Source organism: Schistocerca cancellata, chromosome 6 (genome assembly GCF_023864275.1).
Source record: "Schistocerca cancellata isolate TAMUIC-IGC-003103 chromosome 6, iqSchCanc2.1, whole genome shotgun sequence".
In the NCBI taxonomy this organism is placed as follows: Eukaryota; Metazoa; Arthropoda; class Insecta; order Orthoptera; family Acrididae; genus Schistocerca; species Schistocerca cancellata.
In genome coordinates this window covers 199,302,850-199,325,999 of record NC_064631.1, presented here as the reverse complement: position 1 = coordinate 199,325,999, position 23,150 = coordinate 199,302,850, and the positions used below count along the sequence as shown (strand labels likewise).

The 23,150-nt window shown below is 41.9% G+C and overlaps 1 protein-coding gene across 2 annotated transcripts in view; it reads right to left on the bottom strand.

Moving 5' to 3' along the window:
* Window positions 1-16,655, bottom strand: part of LOC126191486 (nuclear factor of activated T-cells 5-like) — a 376,907-nt gene extending 360,252 nt beyond the window's left edge. For both annotated transcript variants that reach the window (XM_049932371.1, XM_049932372.1), the window contains exon 1: window positions 16,484-16,655. In XM_049932371.1, coding sequence (XP_049788328.1) covers window positions 16,484-16,556 — 73 coding nt within the window. In that variant the 5' untranslated portion in view covers window positions 16,557-16,655. The remainder of the gene's footprint in view (window positions 1-16,483) is intronic.
* Between the last annotated feature and the right edge of the window lie 6,495 nt (window positions 16,656-23,150).

Sequence of the window (23,150 nt, the reverse complement as noted above, 5' to 3'; positions counted from 1 at the left end):
TACCCGACTGATTCGTTACTCCGGTGAAATCCAATGACCACGTTCCAAGTCACTGAGCTCTCCTGACTATTATTGCTTTTCTACTGACAACAGAATAATCCTCTCCCCGGCTCCTTCTGTAATGGCGAATCCGCCTCTAGTGACCTATAGTGGTCAATTCCGCATTACATGGGGGCGGTCCAGACGATTTTGATCAGAAAGTTTATGTAGATGTAGATCCAAACATTTACTACAAGCGTTGCCCGGAATGTAATATACCGCTTTTTTTTTTTCAGCCGAAAACAATACTACGAACGCGAAACGATACGTACGAGGGTGAGTCAAATTAAAACCTTAAATATTTTTAAACATATTATTTATTGTGCAAAAGTGGTACAAAGCTGTGTCACTTTTCAACATAATCTCCCCCACGCTCAATGCAAGTCCTCCAGCGCTTACAATGTGCATAAATTCCTTCAGAAAAAAAAAATGCTTTTGGTAGTCCGCGCAACCACTCGTGCACCGCGTGGCGTACCTCTTCATCAGAACGGAACGTCTTTCCTCCCATTGCGTCTTTGAGTGGTCCAAACATATGGCAATCTCTTGGGGGCTAGGTCTGGAGAGTATGGTGAATGAGGAAGACACTCAAAATGCAGGTCTGTGATCGTTGCAACTGTTGTACGGGCAGTGTGGGGCCTTGCATTGTCATGTTGCAAAAGGACACCTGCTGGCAGCAGTCCACGTCGCTTTGATTTGATTGCAGCCCAGAGATGATTTTTTTAGGAGATCTGTGTACGATACACTGGTGACAGTGGTCCCTCTAGGCATGTAATGCTCCAAAATGACGCCTTTTTCGTCCCGTAAGAGTCAGGATAACCTTCTCTGCTGATGGTTCTGTTCGAAACTTCTTTGGTTTTGGTGATGAGGAATGACGCCATTCCTTGCTCGCTCTCTTCGTTTCCGGTTGGTGGAAGTGAACCCAGGTTTCGTCCCCAGTAACGATTTGCAAGGAAGCCATCACCTTCTCGTTCAAAGCGCCGAAGACGTTCGTCACAAGCATCAACACGTCGTTCTCTCATTTCAGGAGTCAGCTGCCGTGGCACCCATCTTGCAGTCACTTTGTGAAACTGGAGCACATCATACGCAATGTGATGTGCTGACCCATGACTAATCTGTAAACATGCTGCAATGTCATTCAGTGTCACTCGGCGGTTTTCCTTCACAATGGCTTCAACTGCTGCAATGTTCTGTGGAGTCACAACTCGTTGTGTCTGACCTGGACGAGGAGCATCTTCCACTGAAGTCACACCATTTGCGAACTTCCTACTCCATTCGTAGACTTGCTGCTGTGACAAAGATGCATCACCGTACTGAACCTTCATTCGTCGATGATGAATTTCTGATGAATTTCAATAGGTTTCACACCTTCACTACGCAAAAACCGAATAACAGAACGCTGTTCTTCCCTGGTGAAAGTCGCAAGTGGGGCGGCCGTCTTTATACTGATAATGCGATGGTATGTGTGCATCTGCACTATGCTGCCACCTACAGGCCATTCTGCACGCTGTTTGTAGCACGCTTACCAACTTACAGGATAACGGCGCGAAATTTCGATTTGTTATTACAAATTTGTTTTCATTTGACTTACCCTCGTATGTAACATCTGAAGTATCCTGAGTGAGCGCGCCAAGTTTCCGTCACTTCTGACAGATAGCGTAGCGGCAGGATGGTTTCTAAATGGCGTCTGTAGCTGATTTACGTTACAAGCAACGTGCCGTCATTGAATGTCTCACTGCAGAGAAAGAAACTGTGGGGAATATTCACAAACGCTTGTGCAAAGTCTATGGAGCATCTGCTGTCGACAGAAGTACAGTTAGTCGCTGGGCACTGAGGGTGTGGTCATCCCAAGGCGGTTCCGCGGAGCTCCACGATATGCAGCGGTCGGGGAGACCATCCAAGGCTGTCACAGCTGACCTAGCCCCGTCGGACTTCCACTTGTTAGCCATTAAAGGATGCCATTCGTGGGAGGCATTTTGTGGACGATGAGGTGATTCACACAGACAAGCACTGGCTCCGCCACCAGGACAAGGGTTGGTACCGACAGGGCATACACGCCCTTGTTTCGCGCTGGAGGTAGGCGATAGAACGGGATGTGTAGATAAAACACCATTCTTTCGCGTGTGTAACTCTCATTATGTTCAATAAAGAATTGTCGAAGACAAAAATGCGGTGCATTTCTTTCTTACAACCCTCGTACGAGAGTTGTTAAAACTAAGTACAGTCGATTTGAAACTTACAGGAGATTCAAATAAGAGCGGTGCATTTCGTCGCGGGCGCCTTTCATGATGGAGAGCATAACAGAGATGCTAATCTAACTACAGTGGCAGACGCTACAAGGGAGGCATTGTGCATCATGATGCCGAGGTTTACTTTCAAGATTCCGAGAGCCTAATTTCCTAGCAGCATTGCGCAGTATGCTAATTCTTCCCGCATACACCAGTGCCACGGTCATGGCGATAAAATAAGAGAAATTCGAGCTAGTGGGAAGGCTTACCAACAGTCGTCCTTCCACGAACAACTCGCGGCTGGAACATGGAAGGTGAAAACGACAGCAGTATTTGTCACACCCGGTAACGCGAGTTGTGGGGGTTACACATGTACACTATTGGTCACAACACGCAGACCGCCACTATAATGGCAGACGGAGAGTATTCTGCAGTAACGGCAGAACTGATAGGCAAGGAGACCTCTGTGACTACGAATGTGGACTAGTCACTGGATGTCACGTAAATAACAAATGCATCAGGGATCCTTCACCACTTCTGAAGCTGTGAAACGAACGCGCGAAGGAACAGTCACAGCTAAGGCAAAACCAGGCACACCTAGCGTACTGGCGGACAGGGAATGTCGAATATCGCGGAGAGTAGTCGTAAAAAACTGCACGAAATCAACGGATGGAATTACTCGTGAGTTCGAAAGTACCAGCAGCCCATCTATCGCAATGACCGTTTTTAGGGAGTCCTAAAGAATGAGTTATAATGGCCGAGCAGCTACTCGTAAGCCACAAATTTCTGTAGTCAATGCTGAACGACGCTTGAGGTTGTGTAGAGAGACGCCACTGGGCAGTGGATGGCTGACGAGCAATATGGAGTGATGGATCGCTATACCCTGTGGCAATCCGACTGAAGGGTCTGGCTTTGGCTAATGCCTGGAGAACATTACCTGTCTTCACGCGTACTGCCAACACTGGAGTACGGAGTGTTTCTCGTGGTTCGAGTGTAGTCCCCTTACTACGCTTAAGAAAAGTATAAATGCGCAACGGCATCAACATGAAACGGACCCAATGGAACACCTCTGGGATGAGTTAGAACGTCGGCACACCTCAGCGACCAACACCACTACCTTCTTTGGTTTCGTCTCCTGAGGAAGAATGAGCTTCCATTCCTCACTGAATGTGTCTCCAGCAGTGTCAGAACCGTTATGAAGGCGAAATGTGCGCGCACCACATACTATAGTCGGATCGGCGAACGAGTCGGTTCGCGCATGTTGAAAGACAGACGCGGGTTGCATTGTTGGCGATTCCAAGCGACAGTGGCGGTACGCGCATGAGCGTGCTTTTCGCTTGAAGAAAGCGTATATCCAGCAAATTATGTCTCTCGCTTGCTTATGCAGAATTTATCACTTACCACCACCATCAGCGACGACATCTCGCAAAAAAAAGAGGGTTCAAATGGCTATGAGCACTATGAGACTTAACTTCTGAGGTTATCAGTCACGTAGAACTTAGAACTACTTAAACCTAACTAACCTAAGGACATCACACATACACCCACGCCCGAGGCAGGATTCGAACCTGCGACCGTAGCGGTCGCGCGGTTCCAGACTGTAGCGCTTATAACCGCTCGGCCACCCCGGCCGGCCATCTCGAAACAAATGGAATAGAAACTAGCTAAACAATTCGCTACGATCATGTTTAATGCTCGCATTAGCGACGGCATTCGCAGCAGAGTGCTCCGAACACGTCTGAACGCTCATTAGCTGTCGGAGAATGCGTGGCGTAGATGCGCGGAACAAGCCTAAACTCGACCGCCATCGTTCATAACTCCTACTATAATGTCCACTAATAGGCATCCTGATACTGATGATCATATAGTGTAGATATGAAAAGTAGTCACTCATGTAACTATAGCTGTCTTACCGTTACCCCAGTACTGAAGAATCGACTGAACGCGCTAAATACGTTTATGCAGCTGATAACAGCCCATCAACGCTTTAAAGGACTTGGGGCATTTAGGATCACGAGTGAACGATAAGACTAGGGTTGTCATATATAGCTGGGACCTCGTCGGAACTCTCTGAGATGGAGGTGTAGAAATTAAACAAATATTTTACTTAATATAATTACTATTTATTTAGAACGCGATTACGCGGAATCTGTTGCTACAGCAGTTGGTATACCATATTTTTCGGAAGATTTCACCTTTTTCAGCAAGTTTTCTTCTCACGTTTTGCGTATTTGTTAAAATCCAAAGTCTACTTGTGGTTAAGCTGGCACTGTAAGACTGATTCCACAGTCCCTGGCGGCAGTCGATTTATTTCGTCAGTCCACTGGACCGACATCAGCGAAAATACTCTTTTCACAGTGCGTTGTGTGCGGTATAGAAAACAAATACTCGCATAGTTTTTGGCAGTTGGCATTTGTGTTTTGCAAAATCGGAACGATGATGATGTTTGGTTTGAGGGGCGCTCAACTGCGTGGTTATCAGCGCCCGTACAATTACCCAATCTTTGCTCAGTCCAATTTCGCCACTTTCCTGGATGATGATGAAATGATGAGGACAACACAAACACCCAGTCATCTCGAGGCAGGTGAAAATCCCTGACCCCGCCGGGAATCGAACCCGGGACCCCGTGCTCGGGAAGCGAGAACGCTACCGCGAGACCACGAGCGGCGGACAAAAAAATCTGAACGAAAGCCGGTGACTGTCGCGATATATCGGGACAGATGGCAACCCTAGGATTAGACATAAAGCAACCGTCAGCAGAGGGTAAAAATGCGAAGAATGTTTGTACACTGCACACTTACTGGAAGCCGAATAACCACAAGAAATTTAGTGTGGTGGCAAACGAAGATACTGAGTCTGAGTTAAGAAAATAACAGAAAAAATGACGTAATGCGCCGGGCCACGCTAAGTACTGGTTTTCCCCATGAGATTGAGCTGATAAGAGTCACACCACCGAAGTGCAACAGGAACATCGTGGCAACAGTTCCGACAGTTTTGTCGTACGACGAGAAAGTGCCTGTCAGATGAAACCTGATTTGCAGGAGCATCATCAGATATTTGTCGACGAAGGTGGTTTCGGTTTACGACCAGTGAGAAACAGTGTCCGGTTTAATCAACAAGCAGTTAAATACAGGTAGCGGTAAAGCCTGAATATTGACTTTTTTTTTTTACGTATTTCGTAGGACCGACTACCCATTGTTGACAAACTGGAATCAGAAACTTTCATAGCCTAAGCAGGTTCTAAGTCTACATGAATGTACAGGAAGGAAATTTATATGAAGTCAGAAACCAACAATCGGACACTGCAACAGTAGCCTGTATTTCATAACGCTATCGAACTGTGTGCGCAGAACACAACTGTTCGATTGTTAACAGTAAGCTACGAACTAGTTGCAAGAAGTTCGCTACCACCCTCATCAGCACCGTTTGAGATACCGGAAGTGTAATGTAGAAAAGGAAATTTATATGGCAACAGGCGGGACAAACTTTCAGCATGTTACCCGAAATATAACTGGGGTACATTTAGAGACTTGGTGCTCCTACTGCTTTAATCTTACATTCTGCATTAAGGACCAAGGACAACAAAGGAACTGCAGCTCCTCAACACAGACATACGGACAAAATAATTTCTCCTGTACGGGAAAGGCAGCCGGCGTGAACGTACGACCCACCCTGCGCCACACACTGCAGAAAAGTTTGCGGAGCCAATGCTGGATCCATAAAAACTAAGTCACACACCCGAAAGGACGACTCCTCATTTCCAAGAGCAGTATAAAACGAACGAAACAAGGAACATAAACCACTGTTTTACGCATAGGAAACAAAGAAGTTATTTCTTTGGCGATAACATTGCCCATCGGCCAATTAATGGTAGATGTTCTTCAGTCCCTTGTTCTCCTTGTATAAAGATACCGATTTAGCAGTCATCAACTCACGCACATGTGTTCAACTTCCGTCGTCATGATGGAGAATACTCAGGAATGTGGAACGGTCATCTAATTTGGGCACGCACGTGTGTCTTAACTGAGGACGCCTAAAAGCTGAGGTCTGCGCTCGCCTTCCTGGCATATCCAACAATAAACGGGAGTAACACGACGAGTGAAAAATGACTAAGCAAGAGTAGCTAGAGGGCAAACTTGAGTTCCAGAAGTACGCATAAGTAGGGGAGAGATAGGTATCGCCTACAGAAAAATTAAAGAGGTCTTTGGAGAAAAGCGAAGCAGGTATGTATGAATATCACGAGCTCAGAGGGAAAACCAGCAAAAAGCACAGTTGGGAAAAGTGAAGGGTAAAAGGAATATAAAGAGGGGCTATACAAGAGAAATGAACGTGAAGGCAATTTCATTGAAAGAGAAGAGGACGTATCTGAAGATGAGATAGGAGTTATGCTACTGCAAGAAGAAATTGACGGAGTGCTAAAAGAACTAACCCAAAACAAGGGCCCTGGACGACATTCCCTCAGGATTGCTTATATCCTTGGTGTGCAAGATATCTGAAACGGGGAAAGTACCCTCAGACTTGAAGAAGACTGTAATAATTCCAATTCCAAAGAAAGCATGTGTTGACAGGTGCGAATATTACAGAAGTAATCAGTTTGATAATTCACGGCTGCAAAATACTGACACCCATTATTTTCAGAAGAATGGAAAAACTGGTAGTAGCCGACCACGCAAACCATTCTTCCGACTAAAGATCACAATACGACAAAAAGTCACCGCCCTCATCGGCCAGTCATTGGGACAACGTGCTTCAATAGCCGAGACCCCACATCGCCCATACATCATGCGAAAAACGTCACTGGCAGAGGACGACACGGTTGCCCGTCGTCACTGAATAGCCGGTCAAGGCAGAAGAGCGGAGCTGGTGATAAAGGTAGATTGTTTGTACCTTCTGCTCTGCTTGTTTTATGCGACTGTATTTGCTCTCTAAAAATGGAAGAATTTTGTGTGCTTTTGATTTGTATCTCCCTTCCAAAGGTGTAGGAGAGAGGTGGGAGGGGGGCGGAGGGGACTCGAAAGGGAACAATTTGATGTTCCACCGGGGTTGAAGTCATAACAGTGAACTATCTCGGAAATGCACGAGGATGGGGGAGAAGCATCTACTGCGGTTTTGCTAAAGAAACCGTCCCTGCATTTGCGATACGTGGTTTCCTAAACGAGCAGTCATTTTTGCAGTATCATGTGCGCACGTGTTGGCTTCATTAAATAAATGTAACACACCGAACTGTTGTTTGATGTATGGCCATCACTACTTTGACGATCATTTCACGTCCGTGTGCGCTGATGAAATAAGTAGCAGAACAACCATGGAACATGGGTTTGTTCGTTTTACTGTAACACATGGCATGTGGTCGTCGAAAGCTCGAAATGTGCTGGAAACCTTGAGCCGGGCGCGCTAGGCAAACAAGTTATCTGGCTAGCACCACCTACTTCGGGCGCGACTACGAAATAAACACGACGCACAGGCCACTGGTAGGCCTGCTGCCAAAAAGGGGGAAAGCTAGTTATTCCTTGGATAATCTTACTGCGACTAGCGTCTTGAATTACTACAGACTGCAGCACTGAACGCCAAAGCAGGCGTGGCATAAGTAGCGTGCTGTAAATGGTTACGTCTTTTAGTAATGTTCAGTAGTATGTTTATAGCTAAACACATGCTGTCAGGTATTCGAACTTCCGGAAAGCCTTCGATACTGCTCCCCCTGTCACACAGGAAACAAAATAAGTGCTCTTCTGGCATTTGAAATTTACTGCTGGATAAAAATGCCTCTACTCCGTGCATTACCTTTCATCATCTCTTGATATCCAGCAAATTACAGGGTGTCCCAAAAGGTAGTTACAACTTCAATGTCATGTAAATGTGCTTGTAATTCACTTAGAGAAAAAAAAGTAGTTTGTCTGATGCATGCACTCAGTTTTTTTTATGTTGAAGATAATGAAAAAATGTTTTGCCTTTCCAGGTGACATAGGCATAAATGAAAACGAGGGGCATAAATGAAAAATAGCTTTTTATTTGTTATTGCAGGGTCGCAGGAGCAGCATAAATGAATCGAAGAATGGAGTCTGCACGGGAAAAATCACGGTGTGTAGGATGGTTTATTGAAACGAAGTCAGACGCCCAAGTTTTGAGAAATTCCAGAACGCGATACGGAAAACCACCACCCTCTAGACCATCTGTAAGAAAATGTCACGGAAACAGGGAGTGTTGATCTGACGAACCATGTGGGCAGACCATGGAGAAGTGCCGAAGATACGGAGAGAATTCGACAGCTTTCTCGGCGTTCCCCACAGACTGTGCACCGGGTACTCCGGAAGTGTCTTCACCTGTTTTCGTACAGGCAGCAATTGTTACAGGAAATGAAACCAGATAACAAGCTAAATCGTGCTGCACTTAACTCGGGATATTATTGCACGTGTAATAGGAATGAACAGGTCAGAACGACTTCGGACCGAGCTGGAATATCGATAAGATACTGTACGTGGCACAATGGGAGCTCACGTAGAACTCTATTAAAGAATCAGAATAAAATTTTTTCATATGGTGCACCAGACAAACGTTACTTTTTTCCATGAGTTAATTTTAAGTCCAGTTATATGACATCGAAGATGTAACGCTGCTTTTGGGGCACCCTGAACGTCCTTGGTAAAGCGATCATATTTCAGCCTGATCAAATGTCCCACCCAACTCCATTTTATTCTCAATGCAGTCATACTCCAATGTGTTCTCCGGTCGATTTGTTTATTTTCACGTCTCTTCGAAGTCCTTTCATGCACCTATTCACCGCTCGCTGTGAAAACATCAGTTTCACATTTAAAGCCCCCCTTTCACAGCCACCAGTGACAACTCGTAACGCATACTGACTTCGAACATTCTTTTTGTAACACATGGGGTTCTTCGAGTTTAATACTTTTTTAATTTAAAAAACACGGAAAAGAAAACTAAGTATAAGTTAGCTGAAGAACAGTTTGGATTTAGGAAGTGTAAAGGCACCAAAGAAGCTTTCTAACAGAAGCAAGACTTAGCAAAAAAATCAAGAAACGTTCATAGAATTTGCCGACGTAAATCGTGTGTTCGATAATGAAAAATGATGCAAGATGTTCCAAATTCTCAGGAGAGTAAGTGCCACAGGAATCCTGGAGCAGCGATAAGAATGGAAGACCAAGAACGAAGTGTTTGGGTTAAAGTGGATGTAGTGTCCCCCCCCCCCCCCCCCCCAACCTCCTGTTCAATCTGCCCATCGAAGATTCATTGGCAGAAATAAATGAAAGGCTGAAAATTGCTCGGTATTATGGGACTCTTATCAGACAGGATTGATAGAAGAATTAGAGAAGATACAAAGAAGAACAACATGTTTCGTCGCGAAAACGCTCCAGTGCCAGATGCTGCAAGAGAGGCCTTCTGCACCACGGTGTGGTTTACTGTTAAAAGTTCCGTGTGCGTGTGTCAATCAACGTATTGCTGCCTCTTACGTATATCTCGCGAAAAGGAGATGATGATAAAATTACAGAGATTCGAGTCCACACAGAGGCTAACCAGCAATCGCTCTTCCTGCGAACCAATCGAGACTGGAGCAGGAAATGGGGGCAGTAACATTGGTAGACAAAGTATCCTCAGCCAAAGTATTTTTTGCGGAGTATAGATTTAGGTGTATAAGGTTCAGGAGTGGGATTAAAGTTCAGGTTGAAAGGATACCACTGAAAAGATTCGATGGTGACCACGCTATCATAAATGAAAATTAGAATGAACTCCAGAAACTGTTGAATGAAATGAACAGAGTAATGAAAACCGAATATGGGCTGAGAATAAACTTACGAGGAGTAGCAGAAATGAGATTACCTGCAAACTTAAGATTAAAATTGTGGATCACGAAGTAGACGTAGTGGAGGAATTCTCCTACCTTGGAACCAAAATAATACATAACAGACGAAGTAAGGAAGACATGAAAAGCAGACTGGCCCAGCCAAAGAAGGCGTTCCTAGTGAAAAGAAGTTTACTTGTATAAAATACTGGTTTCAGTTTGAGGATTAAATTTCTGAAAATGTGCACCTGGAGCACAGCATTGTATAAAAGCGAATTATTGGCATGTGTAAACATGGAAAAGAATCGAAGCTTTTGACGTGTGATGTTAGGGAAGAATGTTGAAAATTAGGTGGGAGAAATGAAGAGATTCTCAGCAGAATCGGCGAGAAGAGGAACATATGGAAAACATTGACAAGAAGAAGGGACAGGATGATTTGACATGTGTTAATCGTCAAGGAAATAGCTTCGTCGCATGACTTGCATCGGGCATGATGTCTATCCTTAGGTCGTTCTTAATAAATAGGAAACAGTATCTGGTGCGAAAGTAGTGTTCGGAATGACTCAAGGAGGTGTGGTAGGACCGCCGCTGTTCGATTTACAAATGAGGTGACAGGTAACGTTTCCAGCTTTCTGAAGCTGTCGCAGACGATCCGTTTGTTTGCAGACAGGTCACGTCGTTAGAAAATCGTTAGGAAATACGGGAAGACTAACAAATGATTAGCGCTTGGATCTAAGACTAATAGCTCAACTCCATACGAATGTAGTGGTAAGCAATGGAAACGATGCGTAATCGATTGGAAACGCTATCGACAGTCACTAGTCACAACTGTAAAGTATTTAGGAAATTCAAAATGAAGTGATTTAGGATCGAATGGCTACACAATATTGTAGCTTTGAGGAACGTAGAACTTACATTGTGATTTGTTGGCTGAATCCTAAGGAACTTTAGTTCACCGACGAAACCTTTGTCCGGTAAATTATTACGTAACATCTGTCGGTAAGGGGCAATTCGTAAGTCGTATTGACGGAAGGGGTATTAAAATTTCTAAGAACAAACGGTTTGATTATTCGCGGATTTGGTTAGTCAGTGCGACAGCGTTACACAAATGCTCGACGAACTCTATTCGAAAACGCTACGAGAAAGGCGTTGCGCAGTGCAGTGTCTTAAATCGAACTGTAGAGCCCATGTCCTCACACGATTCGAGAAATATACTACCTCTACTAACGTACAAGGTCTATACACAGAGGCATCAAACAATCGTGCGTAACTCTGTGAAAGGAATGGGAAAAAAAAGTGCGGGTGAGGCTTGAGAAAAGGAAGGGTGAGGAGGGGGAGGGGGGGCGTGGCGAATTGACTGGTCCAACGCTGTCGATGACTTGTGGAATACAAACGTAGAAGTTTATGTACGATATAGCGGCGATTTTTGTAACCTATTGACAGTTTTTAAGTATACGAGACGTGGTCTCGTCCAACGGTCGCCATCATAGTGGTGGGCTACGGTACACACAACAGAGAGAAAACCTGACTGCTGTAAATACATAATCCATTCGCTGTATTCCGTTGACTCTGTCAAAAATAGCATTCACAGACGTAGAACGAGTCAAGGGATACATTAATAAATATGATGCTACTCGGGTTTGAGCGAGCTTAAGTTTACCTAGTAAATTAGATGGAATGATGTCACTTAAAAAGAAAAACTGTTTTCTCTGTTATAATAAATAGTTGTTTATCTTACATCATCCTCTACAATAGCACAGAAGCCGATAGCGATAACGACGCTTTGGAGAAGCATTAAGCGTTTGCTGATTAACTAAACAACGCTGTCCCCAATTCACAGACTTTAAGAAGTTAGTGTAGACGACGGAAGCAGCGTAACAGACCTTTGCCCTATGGAGTTCATCTCACGAAGCCACCTGTGAATTCCTACTGCTGCAGTTTAAGAACGACAGTCTGTAGCTGTGTGAAGAGATTTAGCTCTGTGGCCTCTCGTTTCGACTTCAGGAGGTTGTTTACAATTCTGTGCCCGGCAGCAGAACTAGGTTAGATGTCGCAACCAAAGGCGCCGACCACACAGCCACGTGAACATTCTTTCCTAGTGGACCTCTTTGCGAGAGGAAAGCCCGATCACTAGTTCAAGTTCTACCGTAGCAATCATAACGCTGTATCCCCGACAATCTAACTATACTGCAGCCACAACTGTGTCGCAAAAGACTCAGATCGGTAATGGCTATTATCGCGAATCGAAAAATAGCTTTCCTTTGTGGTGAAAATTATGAGTAGTTTCAGAATCTGTTGTTCTGCTACGATAAGGACGACCCTGGTGATTACAGTGATGGTTTCAATGTAGCTAAAGGGATATCTAATACCTAAACAGAAAATACATTTATCTGCATAAAAACCATCATCATAATGACATGGATCCCAAGTAAAGTTTTCGTAAAACTTCTGTGGATGTTTGTCATCAGAAACCTACATGAAATTCAGGGCACTCTTGCACTCAGTAATAATGAAACCGAAATGTTTCATTTATAAATACTTGGGGTGTCAAATAAAACATACTTTTTCTTATGAGTTTTGTTGCAGAATTCAACTGGCCAGAAGTTCTTTTCAAAAAATTTAAGATATTACCACTAGCAGTGACGTAAGTATCATTACATTTCACACTCAACTACTTCGATGTTATTTTCATTATCTTAAATTATGGAGTTAAGCCATGGGCACCTACTGCAGTATGCAGTAAGAAATTTAACGCATTTGAAGTGTAGGCACATCAAAGAATATTAAGGATAAAATGGACACACAAATGCAACAGCACTTTGGCAGATGAAACCATCAAGAGAAGAAAACTCTAATACTTTGGCCATACAGTGTGTATCAACAAATAATACCTTTTCAAATAATACTTCAAGGAAAGATTGATAGATGTGATACAGGACACACAAGATTACCCTGGCAAAAGAATTGTAGTGAGTGGCTGGAACTGACCATAGAATCACTTTTCAGAAAAGCCAGATCATGCTCCTGACACCAGTATTCTTGGAGGACAAGGCATTTGAAGAAGAAGATAAAGAAGATGAAGACCTGAACCTACTGAAGTAGGCCTATATATGCTCTGACATACAATGTTTGTATCTGGTGGGTATGCTCAGTAACCAGTTTAAATCATAAGTGAAAACAAATATGCTGACACCAACATTTATAAGATATCTTGCATTGGGCTAGTTCTTTATCTCTGATCAGTGTCAGACATTGACAGTTGGGATTCAATAATACATTAAAAGAGCACTGTTCTGCCATGCAAATTCACAGTAATGCTCATAATCACTGTTTACTAAACAATATTTGGTATTTTACTATGTTACTGATATCCTCCAACATTTGAACACTTCAATTCAAACTTTCCATAGTTTGTATTCATAGAAGGAAATAAGTTCAATATACCAAAAAAGGTACAATCGTAACAAAGTAGACATTTTCAACTGAGTAGCAATTAGAACAGAATTCCAAACATACGTAAGGAAGTAACATCAAATAAAAGGAATAGTCAAACCATATCCTCTCTCTAGTTCTTGCTGAAAATCAAATGACCATAAGACTGCTACAATAGATGTTCCCAAAAACTCCCCCAAAAATATAAAATTTGCACACAGTTGGTTCACCAGTCCTACATGTATAGTTAAGAATATCTGCATTTTTCCTTGACTGGCATTTTACTTATTCCCTATCATAGAACAATATTTAGTTTTTCATTTTAGTTCATCTGTAAATCATAAGTGATTTCGTTTTTGTGACAAATAATCCAATCCTAAAAATCAGTGAATTTAAAAAAGTTGATCATTAACAATCTTTGGGCCACCATTTTAATTCAATACAACAACATTTTCATTGTAGTTTCATGGATATAGAGAATGCTTATGAGAAAGTCCATGAAAGGACATATGGAGACACGTGAGGGAGAAATTAGTTAAGACACACAAACGTAATAACAAGGTAATGTTGGCAGAATGGACAATAGTCTAAGTTGGTTTGGATGAATAATCTCTAATCAGCCCTTACACCAAATTAATTATGGACATCCCATCAGAATGGAGCATATACCAAACCCCATAGTGCCGACTATTTGCAGAAAACAAGAATGGCATGAAGTGCATTCAGTAACCCTAGATATGAGTATCAAAGGATATAGGGCCTACAATTAGCAAAACGAAAATGGAATACCTGCATCTGGGGAATGAGGGAGGTGAAATGCTCCTAATGAACCCAAGTGTAAAAACCAAAGAAAGGGTGTACAGAACAGCTGTATGGGCACCATTGCTATATTGAGTGAAGAAGTTAGTAACTTCAGTATTAAGAAACAGTGCTGGACGTTAAAAGTAGCCAAGATGGATAGAGTTGCCAGATTGGAAAGCGTTGTGAATTAGAAAATGAGGAAGATATTTTTAAAAAATATTTTTATGTTCACTAAAGTCCAGTGGAGAAGACAGAGACATATGTGCATGTCATAAGGAGAGATCAGACTCACATTGCGAAAGTATAATTAAGAAGGCTCCAAGGAAAAATGGAAGTGGAAAAAGTAGATCAACATGCAGGCAGAAAAATAATGGGATAATAAACAGGACTGGGGAGAATGGGAAAAAATGCAAAAGTTAGGTCTTGCATAAAGGAGGAAAAGATGAAGCAGAAAATAAATTTGTTCATAAAAGTTAGGTCTTGCATAAAGGAGGAAAAGATGAAGCAGAAAATAAATTTGTTCATATTATCATCTATCTCCAAAAATTAGCATCCTGATAGCTATCTAACTGGAACCTTCATGTATGTAGCATTTAATTTATGTCTGCAGTATTGGTCATAGTGCAAACTAGTAAATACCTGTTGGTTTACTATTATTTTTTGTAGAAGATAATTCTTTCTCCACTGACTACTTAAATTATTCAATTACTTCACAATGTTATTACATCTGTGTATACCCTATTGAAGACTAACTATATGAGCAGATTATAGCATTTTTTCTCGTTCAAGAAAACTGTGTGATGATAATGAGCAAAAACAAAAGAATGGAAAAGAAACTCACGTCAATCAAAAACACAAGCCCAGGATGTAAAACTGAAACAAACACCATAAAGGAAAACACTACAGGAAATTACCAAACACTAATTTAAACAGCAAATGAGTGATGCAAGCAATGACATTCCTCATCACACAAGCAAGTCATCTTTGGCAGACATATGGATCAGTATTATGACAAAAATTACGACGGAGAGCAGAGCAGGAAGACATTAGATGCCAGCAATATTTCACTGAAATCTTTTAAATATCTGTTAGCAATGTTTTTTAAGAGTCACATTACCCCTGAGGCATGGCACTATAGCTGTAGTTAATGAGGAAAAAAACTGACGTGTCGTATAACAACTAAATGAAACATTTTACTCAAATAGCTTGAACGCTCACACATTTCATCAAATATTCAGTACAAAGGTGTACACTTGAAGTATGGAAAACAATCTAATTTTTTTGTCTTAAACTAATCTTTTTTGAAGCGTCTACTGTCAACATATCATTCGTATACAAAAAAAATATTGTGCACACATTACAGAGGCTAAATTCTGATGTAACTAACATATCTGGTTAAGCTGTGGGCTATTTTCTTCACATATGTGCATTTCTGCCTGCCTGTTAGGAGGCACAGCACGTCTTGCAAGAGGCACAGCACTATTGTATATCTCTTACAGCATTCGCTTCCTCGGCATATTCTTAGGATCAACCAACCACTGCGACACGCTGGGATCCTGAAGTTTTAAGAGCTCTGCTACTGCAACCTCTTCAAATGCTATGGATAAATTAGCTATATTACGCATGTATCGGGATCAAAATATGCGACAGCATATTTCTGCGTTTGTGGAACAGTCTGGTGCACAACATGAATCGTTAATTTATGATAGATATATTATCTGCTCTCTCATCAGCACATTGAATAAAAGTTAAATTTACTGCACGGCGCATTACACACTGTTAGTAAGTACAGTACAGTACTGAATCGCGTAACTATTAGTCAATATTATCAGTATTATACGAACTGAAACAGACCAGGAGATGGTCCATGTGGTCTGGTTGAAAAATTCGCGGTGCTCAATTGTAACTAAAACAAAATTGTACTTAAAGACTAACCGTTGTTCGTCGTGAGAAAAAAATGTAAATATACAACAAAGCTCATTAAAACGTAAATTCGACAACGCTTACAATTCAAGTAAACAAATCGGCAAACAAACTCTTCACGGAGCGCATGATGCTTGTAGTAATACGTCTGCCAGCTGTAACATCGCTACTAATAAAAAACAATCTACAATGTACCCAAAATGCGTCATAAAAATATTATCATGCGTAGACGCCATCTTTGTTGATCTATAGTTCATGAGTCACTCACCGGCGCCCCGTTGTTGCTTCCCAGCACCATTGGTCTTCTGTTTCTTCTCACTTTGAGAATATTTCAGTAACATAATTGAACGTGATATTCACTTTATCATCTGTTTGTAACAACGTGTAATTATAATATTAGAACACTATTGGATGATACACAAACAACGTAGCTGACAGCAACTCGCAAACGTCCATTACCCTTCTTTGGCCAGCTGACTCTCTATTGGCCTTGTCATTGGCTACCGTGTATGTGACGTCTAACGAAAACAGAATCATTCTGCTAAAGTGGAGCTAAATACGATTACGATAGTAATGCAGAGTGGAACCGTTTGTTATGGTTGTAATCAGAAGAAGCAGCAGAAAATTTGAAAGGTCCTACCAGTCGAAATGCTGCGTAATTTATCGCTCGAAAAGGCGAATACATAAATAACATTTGCAGCAACTGTAAAATTGTAGGACCACACTTTAATTTACATTTATATGATTTAAGTATATCGTGTGATTTAAGTATATCGTAAGATATTTTTCATTTTCTTGGACTCTTTTTATGAAATCTTTTCTACAGATAATTCTGTCCTAGTAGTGAATGTATGTTGTACAGTATAACCAACAAGAAACGAGTGTTGTAAACTATTAGCAGAGTTGAGCAACCCTTTGAAAAAAAAACGAATCATAGAGAAATACATTTACAAAACAATTGCTTAAAGTGTGATAAATTTCCTGGATGACTGTTGCCAGTGCCAGACTTAAAAATAAACTGAATTGATAAAAAAGTAGGATATTTTTTGCATACTAAAAGACCAGTGGTTTTGCAGGGGTTGGGGAAAGATTAAAAAAAAAAATTGGTGACACCCAGTAAAAATTTAATTTTTGATTTGATAACCCTATATTAAACAAACAAAAAACAGATGGGGAAAAATGCTCTTATGGATGATGGAGCAAAACATGTTCGGCAGAGGAAACGAGTTACAACTATAACCGCAGAAACCTGTTGCAAGGTGAATGTTTCAATTTGGAATAAACCCCAAATCATAGCTTATACATTCTTTGTCATGTCCTTTGTCTCAAGGGTGGCATTTCAGTAGAGTATACAGAAATGTCTGAATGAAAGTTTCAGAAATATATGAAAGGGGTAGTGACAGGTTGAAAATGTGTTTCATCTTATCTTGTAATACATAACAGCACTCATAGTTAAGGGAACCATTTATCCATTCTCCAAGAAAGATAGATGGGGAGATTAATTGGAGAATGTTAAATTTGGAGGGGGCAGGTAACTTAGAACCCAGGGTAAGTGGTGGGCATGGGAATCTTTACATGGCAGAATGAAGGCTTGCAACACATTGTATGCTGTTTTGAAACTTCGAGATATTAAAAATCATGTGCTGGACCATAACTCAGACCCTTTTGTAGGCAGCAGTCTTACAGGGCTATCCGAGCACAATCCATGGTGACCTGTTCCCATAGCTTCATTTCAGCCAATATCTGTCTCCTACTTTCCCAACTTAACAGAATCTCTTCTGCAGAGCTCACTGGACAAGTGAATTCTTTCATCCACACACTTTGACAGACTGTGCCACAAAAGTAAAATCAAATCAGTCTGTGACAGAAAGCATGTGGAATCCTGCAAGGTTTGGTATCAATGCTGTAACTGTTTTCAATTCATAAAAGTGATTTTTGAATTACTTTAAAGGATGGTTCAAAACCTTTAGTATTTACTGATCACGGAAGCATAGTAATCATGGATTTAAAATCATCTTTACCAAAACACAGCTCATACACTCCTGGAAATGGAAAAAAGAACACATTGACATCGATGTGTCAGACCCACCATACTTGCTCTGGACACTGCGAGAGGGCTGTACAAGCAATGATCACACGCACGGCACAGCGGACACACCAGGAACCGCGGTGTTGGCCGTCGAATGGCGCTAGCTGCGCAGCATTTGTGCACCGCCGCCGTCAGTGTCAGCCAGTTTGCCGTGGCATACGGAGCTCCATCGCAGTCTTTAACACTGGTAGCATGCCGCCACAGCGTGGACGTGAACCGTATGTGCAGTTGACGGACTTTGAGCGAGGGCGTATAGTGGGCATGCGGGAGGCCGGGTGGACATACCGCCGAATTGCTCAACACGTGGGGCGTGAGGTCTCCACAGTACATCGATGTTGTCGCCAGTGGTTGGCGGAAGGTGCACGTGCCCGTCGACCTGGGACCGGACCGCAGCGACGCACGGATGCACGCCAAGACCGTAGGATCCTACGCAGTGCCGTAGGGGACCGCACCGCCACTTCCCAGCAAATTAGGGACACTGTTGCTCCTGGGGTATCGGCAAGGACCATTCGCAACCATCTCCATGAAGCTGGGCTACGGTCCCGCACACCGTTAGGCCGTCTTCCGCTCACGCCCCAACATCGTGCAGCCCGCCTCCAGTGGTGTCGCGACAGGCGTGAATGGAGGGACGAATGGAGACGTGTCGTCTTCAGCGATGAGAGTCGCTTCTGCCTTGGTGCCAATGATGGTTGTATGCGTGTTTGGCGCCGTGCAGGTGAGCGCCACAATCAGGACTGCATACGACCGAGGCACACAGGGCCAACACCCGGCATCATGGTGTGGGGAGCAATCTCCTACACTGGCCGTACACCACTGGTGATCGTCGAGGGGACACTGAATAGTGCACGGTACATCCAAACTGTCATCGAACCCATCGTTCTACCATTCCTAGACCGGCAAGGGAACTTGCTGTTCCAACAGGACAATGCACATCCGCATGTATCCCGTGCCACCCAACGTGCTCTAGAAGGTGTAAGTCAACTACCCTGGCCAGCAAGATCTCCGGATCTGTCCCCCATTGAGCATGTTTGGGACTGGATGAAGCGTCGTCTCACGCGGTCTGCACGTCCAGCACGAACGCTGGTCCAACTGAGGCGCCAGGTGGAAATGGCATGGCAAGCCGTTCCACAGGACTACATCCAGCATCTCTACGATCGTCTCCATGGGAGAATAGCAGCCTGCATTGCTGCGAAAGGTGGATATACACTGTACTAGTGCCGACATTGTGCATGCTCTCTATACATCTACACCTATATTCAACAAACCACTATGGAGTGCATGGCAGAGGATACATCCCATTGTACCAGTTATCAGGGCTTTTTTCCCATTCCTTTTACCTGGGGATGTTGGCAGGAATGATTGTTTAAACACCTCTGTGAGCACTGTAATTAGTCTAATCTTGTCCCCACAATCCCTATTGGAGCAATAAGTAGGAATGTAGAATATTCCTAAAGTCATCTTATAAATTTTGTTCTAGAAACTTTCTAAGTAGGGTTTCACAGGATAATCTGCACCTATCTTCAAGCATCTGTCAGTCCGTTCTTTCAGCCTCTTTGAGAGGCTGTTCCATTAGTTGAGAAACATGTGACCATTCTTGCTACCATTCTCTGTATCTGTTCAATATCCCTGTTAGTCGTGTTTGGTACAGGTCTCACACACTTAAGTAGTATTGTAGAATGGGTTCCACAAGTGTTTTACATGCAACGTCATTGTAGACAGATTGTATTTCTTTAGCATTTTACCAAAGAAACACAGCTCCATTCTCTGCCTATCACTGAGATTATGTGATTGTTGCATTTCATATTCCTACAGACTGTTATGTCCAAGTATGTATATGAGTGGGCAGATTCCAACTGTGACATGCTGATGATGTAGTCATAGGATACCATGTTTATTTCATTTTCTGAAGCACCCAGTCTTACATTTCTGAATATTTAAAGCAAAATGCCAATCTTTGCATGACTTTGAAATCAATATCTGATTGAGTATTTGTGTAAATGATTAATGGAAAATCTCATATAAAGATGTGAAACAAATACTAACAGAGAGATAGAGGGGCTGGCCAGTACTTATCTCAGCTCAGTACAGCCAATAGATACACAAAAAACAGAACCGAAAATTTACGTTCCTAGCTTTTGGAACAAATGTTCCTTCATCAGGGAGGAGAGAGTGGAAAGAAAGGGAAGAAGGGAAAGTGGATTCAGTTACTCACAACCCAGGTTATGAAGCAACAGGGAAAGGAAAACAGGGAGGGTAGCAAGAATGGAGGCATGGTTGTCAGAGGGAAGCCAAATATCAGATCTTTGGCTTCCCTCTGACAACCATGCAACGTAAATTTTCAGTTCTGTTTTTTGTGTATCTATCGGCTGTACTGAGCTGAGGTAAGTACTGGCCAGCCCTTCTATCTCTTTGTTAGTATTTGAATATTTGTGTAGTTTTTCTCAAACAGAACTTCACTATAGATAACTACATTATCTATGGAATGTCTGAAGTTACTATTTCTATTGCCTGCAGGTCTCTGATCATTATGATGGAGTGTCTAGCAGGATATTAAAGTACTGTGCAGCACATGTTAGCCCTTTATTTAGCCATATTTGTAGTTTTTCCTTTAGGAATGGTCAGTTTCCTGAGTGATTAAAGTACTCAGTAGTAAAACCACTTTATAAAAGGGGAGAAAGAGATAATGTAGATAATTTTAGACCTGTTTCTATGCCACCAGTCTTTGCAAAAGTTATTGAAAAGGCTGTGTATGTAAGGATAATTCATCATTTTACATCACACAATTTGCTATCAAATGTACAGTTCAGCTTTAGAAGTCATTTAACAACTGAAAATGCTATATTCTCTTTACTCTGTTCACAAATGGCTCTTCTCTTACTTTAGCAACAGACAGCAAAAGGTCATTATCCACAGTGTTGATAACGGCTGTGATGTGGGGTCTGAATGGGGTACTGTCAAGTGGGGGGGTGTCCCAGGGATCAGTGTTGGGGCCACTCCGTTCCTTATTTATATAAATGATATGCCCTCTAGTATTATGGTTAACTCTAAAATATTTCTGTTTGCTGATGATCCTAACTTGGTAGTAAAGGATGTTGTGTGCAGCATTGGCTTGGTTTCAAATAGTGCAGTACATGACCTAAGTTCATGGCTTGTAAAAAATAAACTAATGCTAAATCACAGTAAGACTCAGTTTTTACAGTTTATAACTCACAATTCAACAAAACCTGACGTTTTAATTTCACAGAATGGGCATATGATTAGTGAAACTGAACAGTTCAAATTCCTAGATGTTGAGGTAGATAGTAAGCTGTCATGGAAAGCCCACATTCAGGATCTTGTTCAAAGACTTAACACTGCCATTTTTACTATTTGAACAGTATCAGAAGTTATTGATCCTTCAGCATGAAAATTAGTCTACTTTGCATATTTTTATTCGTTTATGTCCTGTGGTATTATATTTTGGGGTAACCCTTCCATTCTAAAAAGGTATTTTTGGGTCAGAAACAGGCAGTCTGGGCAATAAGTGGTGTAAGTTCATAAACCTCTTGTTGACCCCTGTCCATGAGTCTGGGAATTTTGACATTGGCCTCTCAGTATATCTATTCCTTAGTGTCATTCCTGTTTACAATATTAGCTTATTCCCAAGAATAAGCAGCTTTCACTCAGTTGATACTTGGTAGAAATCAAACCTGTATTTGGATCAGACTTCCTTAACTATTGTGCAAAAAGGTGTGCAGTATACTGCTACATCCATTTTCAATAAGCTACCACTCGAATTAAAAAATCTTAGCAGTAATCCACGCACTTTCAAATTGAAACTGAAGAGTTTCCTCATGGGTCACTCCTTCTATTCTGTCGAGGAGTTCCTTGAAAATTTAAGGTGATTCTTATTGTATTGTTGACTGCGTTTACTTAAACTTATGGATTGACTTTTTTTGGGTTCATAAACATTTATTTTTGTCTGTTATTACTTTTATGTTGTAATTTCATGATCTGACACATTCCATGACCTTGGAGATTTGCTCCTCAATTTGGTCCTACAGAACTTGATGTGTAAATAAATAGATAAAAATAATCATTAATGTGCAACATGAACAGCAAATGTCCTAACATGCCTTCCTTGTGTGCACTAGACTTTACATCTGCCTATGACTCTCCATCTGAGGTGACATACTGTGTATTTCACACTAAGAAATCCTCAATTGAGTCACAAATTTCAGTTGATACCCCATACAATCTTTCTTCTGATAATAAGTGCACATGTTGTACTGAGTCAAATGACTTTCGGAAATCAACAAATACTGTACCTACCTGCCTACCTCACTCCATTGCTTTCAGTACGTTGTGCGAGTAAAGAGCAAGTTGGGTTTCACATGATCAATGTTTTTGGAATCTGTGCTGGTTAGTGTGAAGGAGGTCCTTTTCAAGATATCTCATTAAATTTGAGCTCAGAATATGGTCTAAGATTCTACAACAAATGGATATCAGGGATATTGGTTGATAGGCATGTGGATCACTTCTGCTGCCTTTCTAGTAGATGGCTGTGGCCTATGTTTTCTTTCAAGCACAGGGTACAGTTTTTTTTTTTTTTTTTTTTTTTTTTTTTTTTTTAAATATTACGGTTAAAAGAGGTGCTAACTCAGCTGAAAATTCAGTATAGAATGTGATAGGGATTCCATCAGGCACTGGAGCTTTGTTTACTTTTAATAGTTTCAGCTGTAATGGCATAATAATGGACTCAACACACAGCTAAACTAATCAAGGAGATCCAGTCATGACGTTTTGTTCTTGGAAATATCTTCCATTGTGTTTACCTAAAGACAAGTGTGTTGTACTATTTGCATAT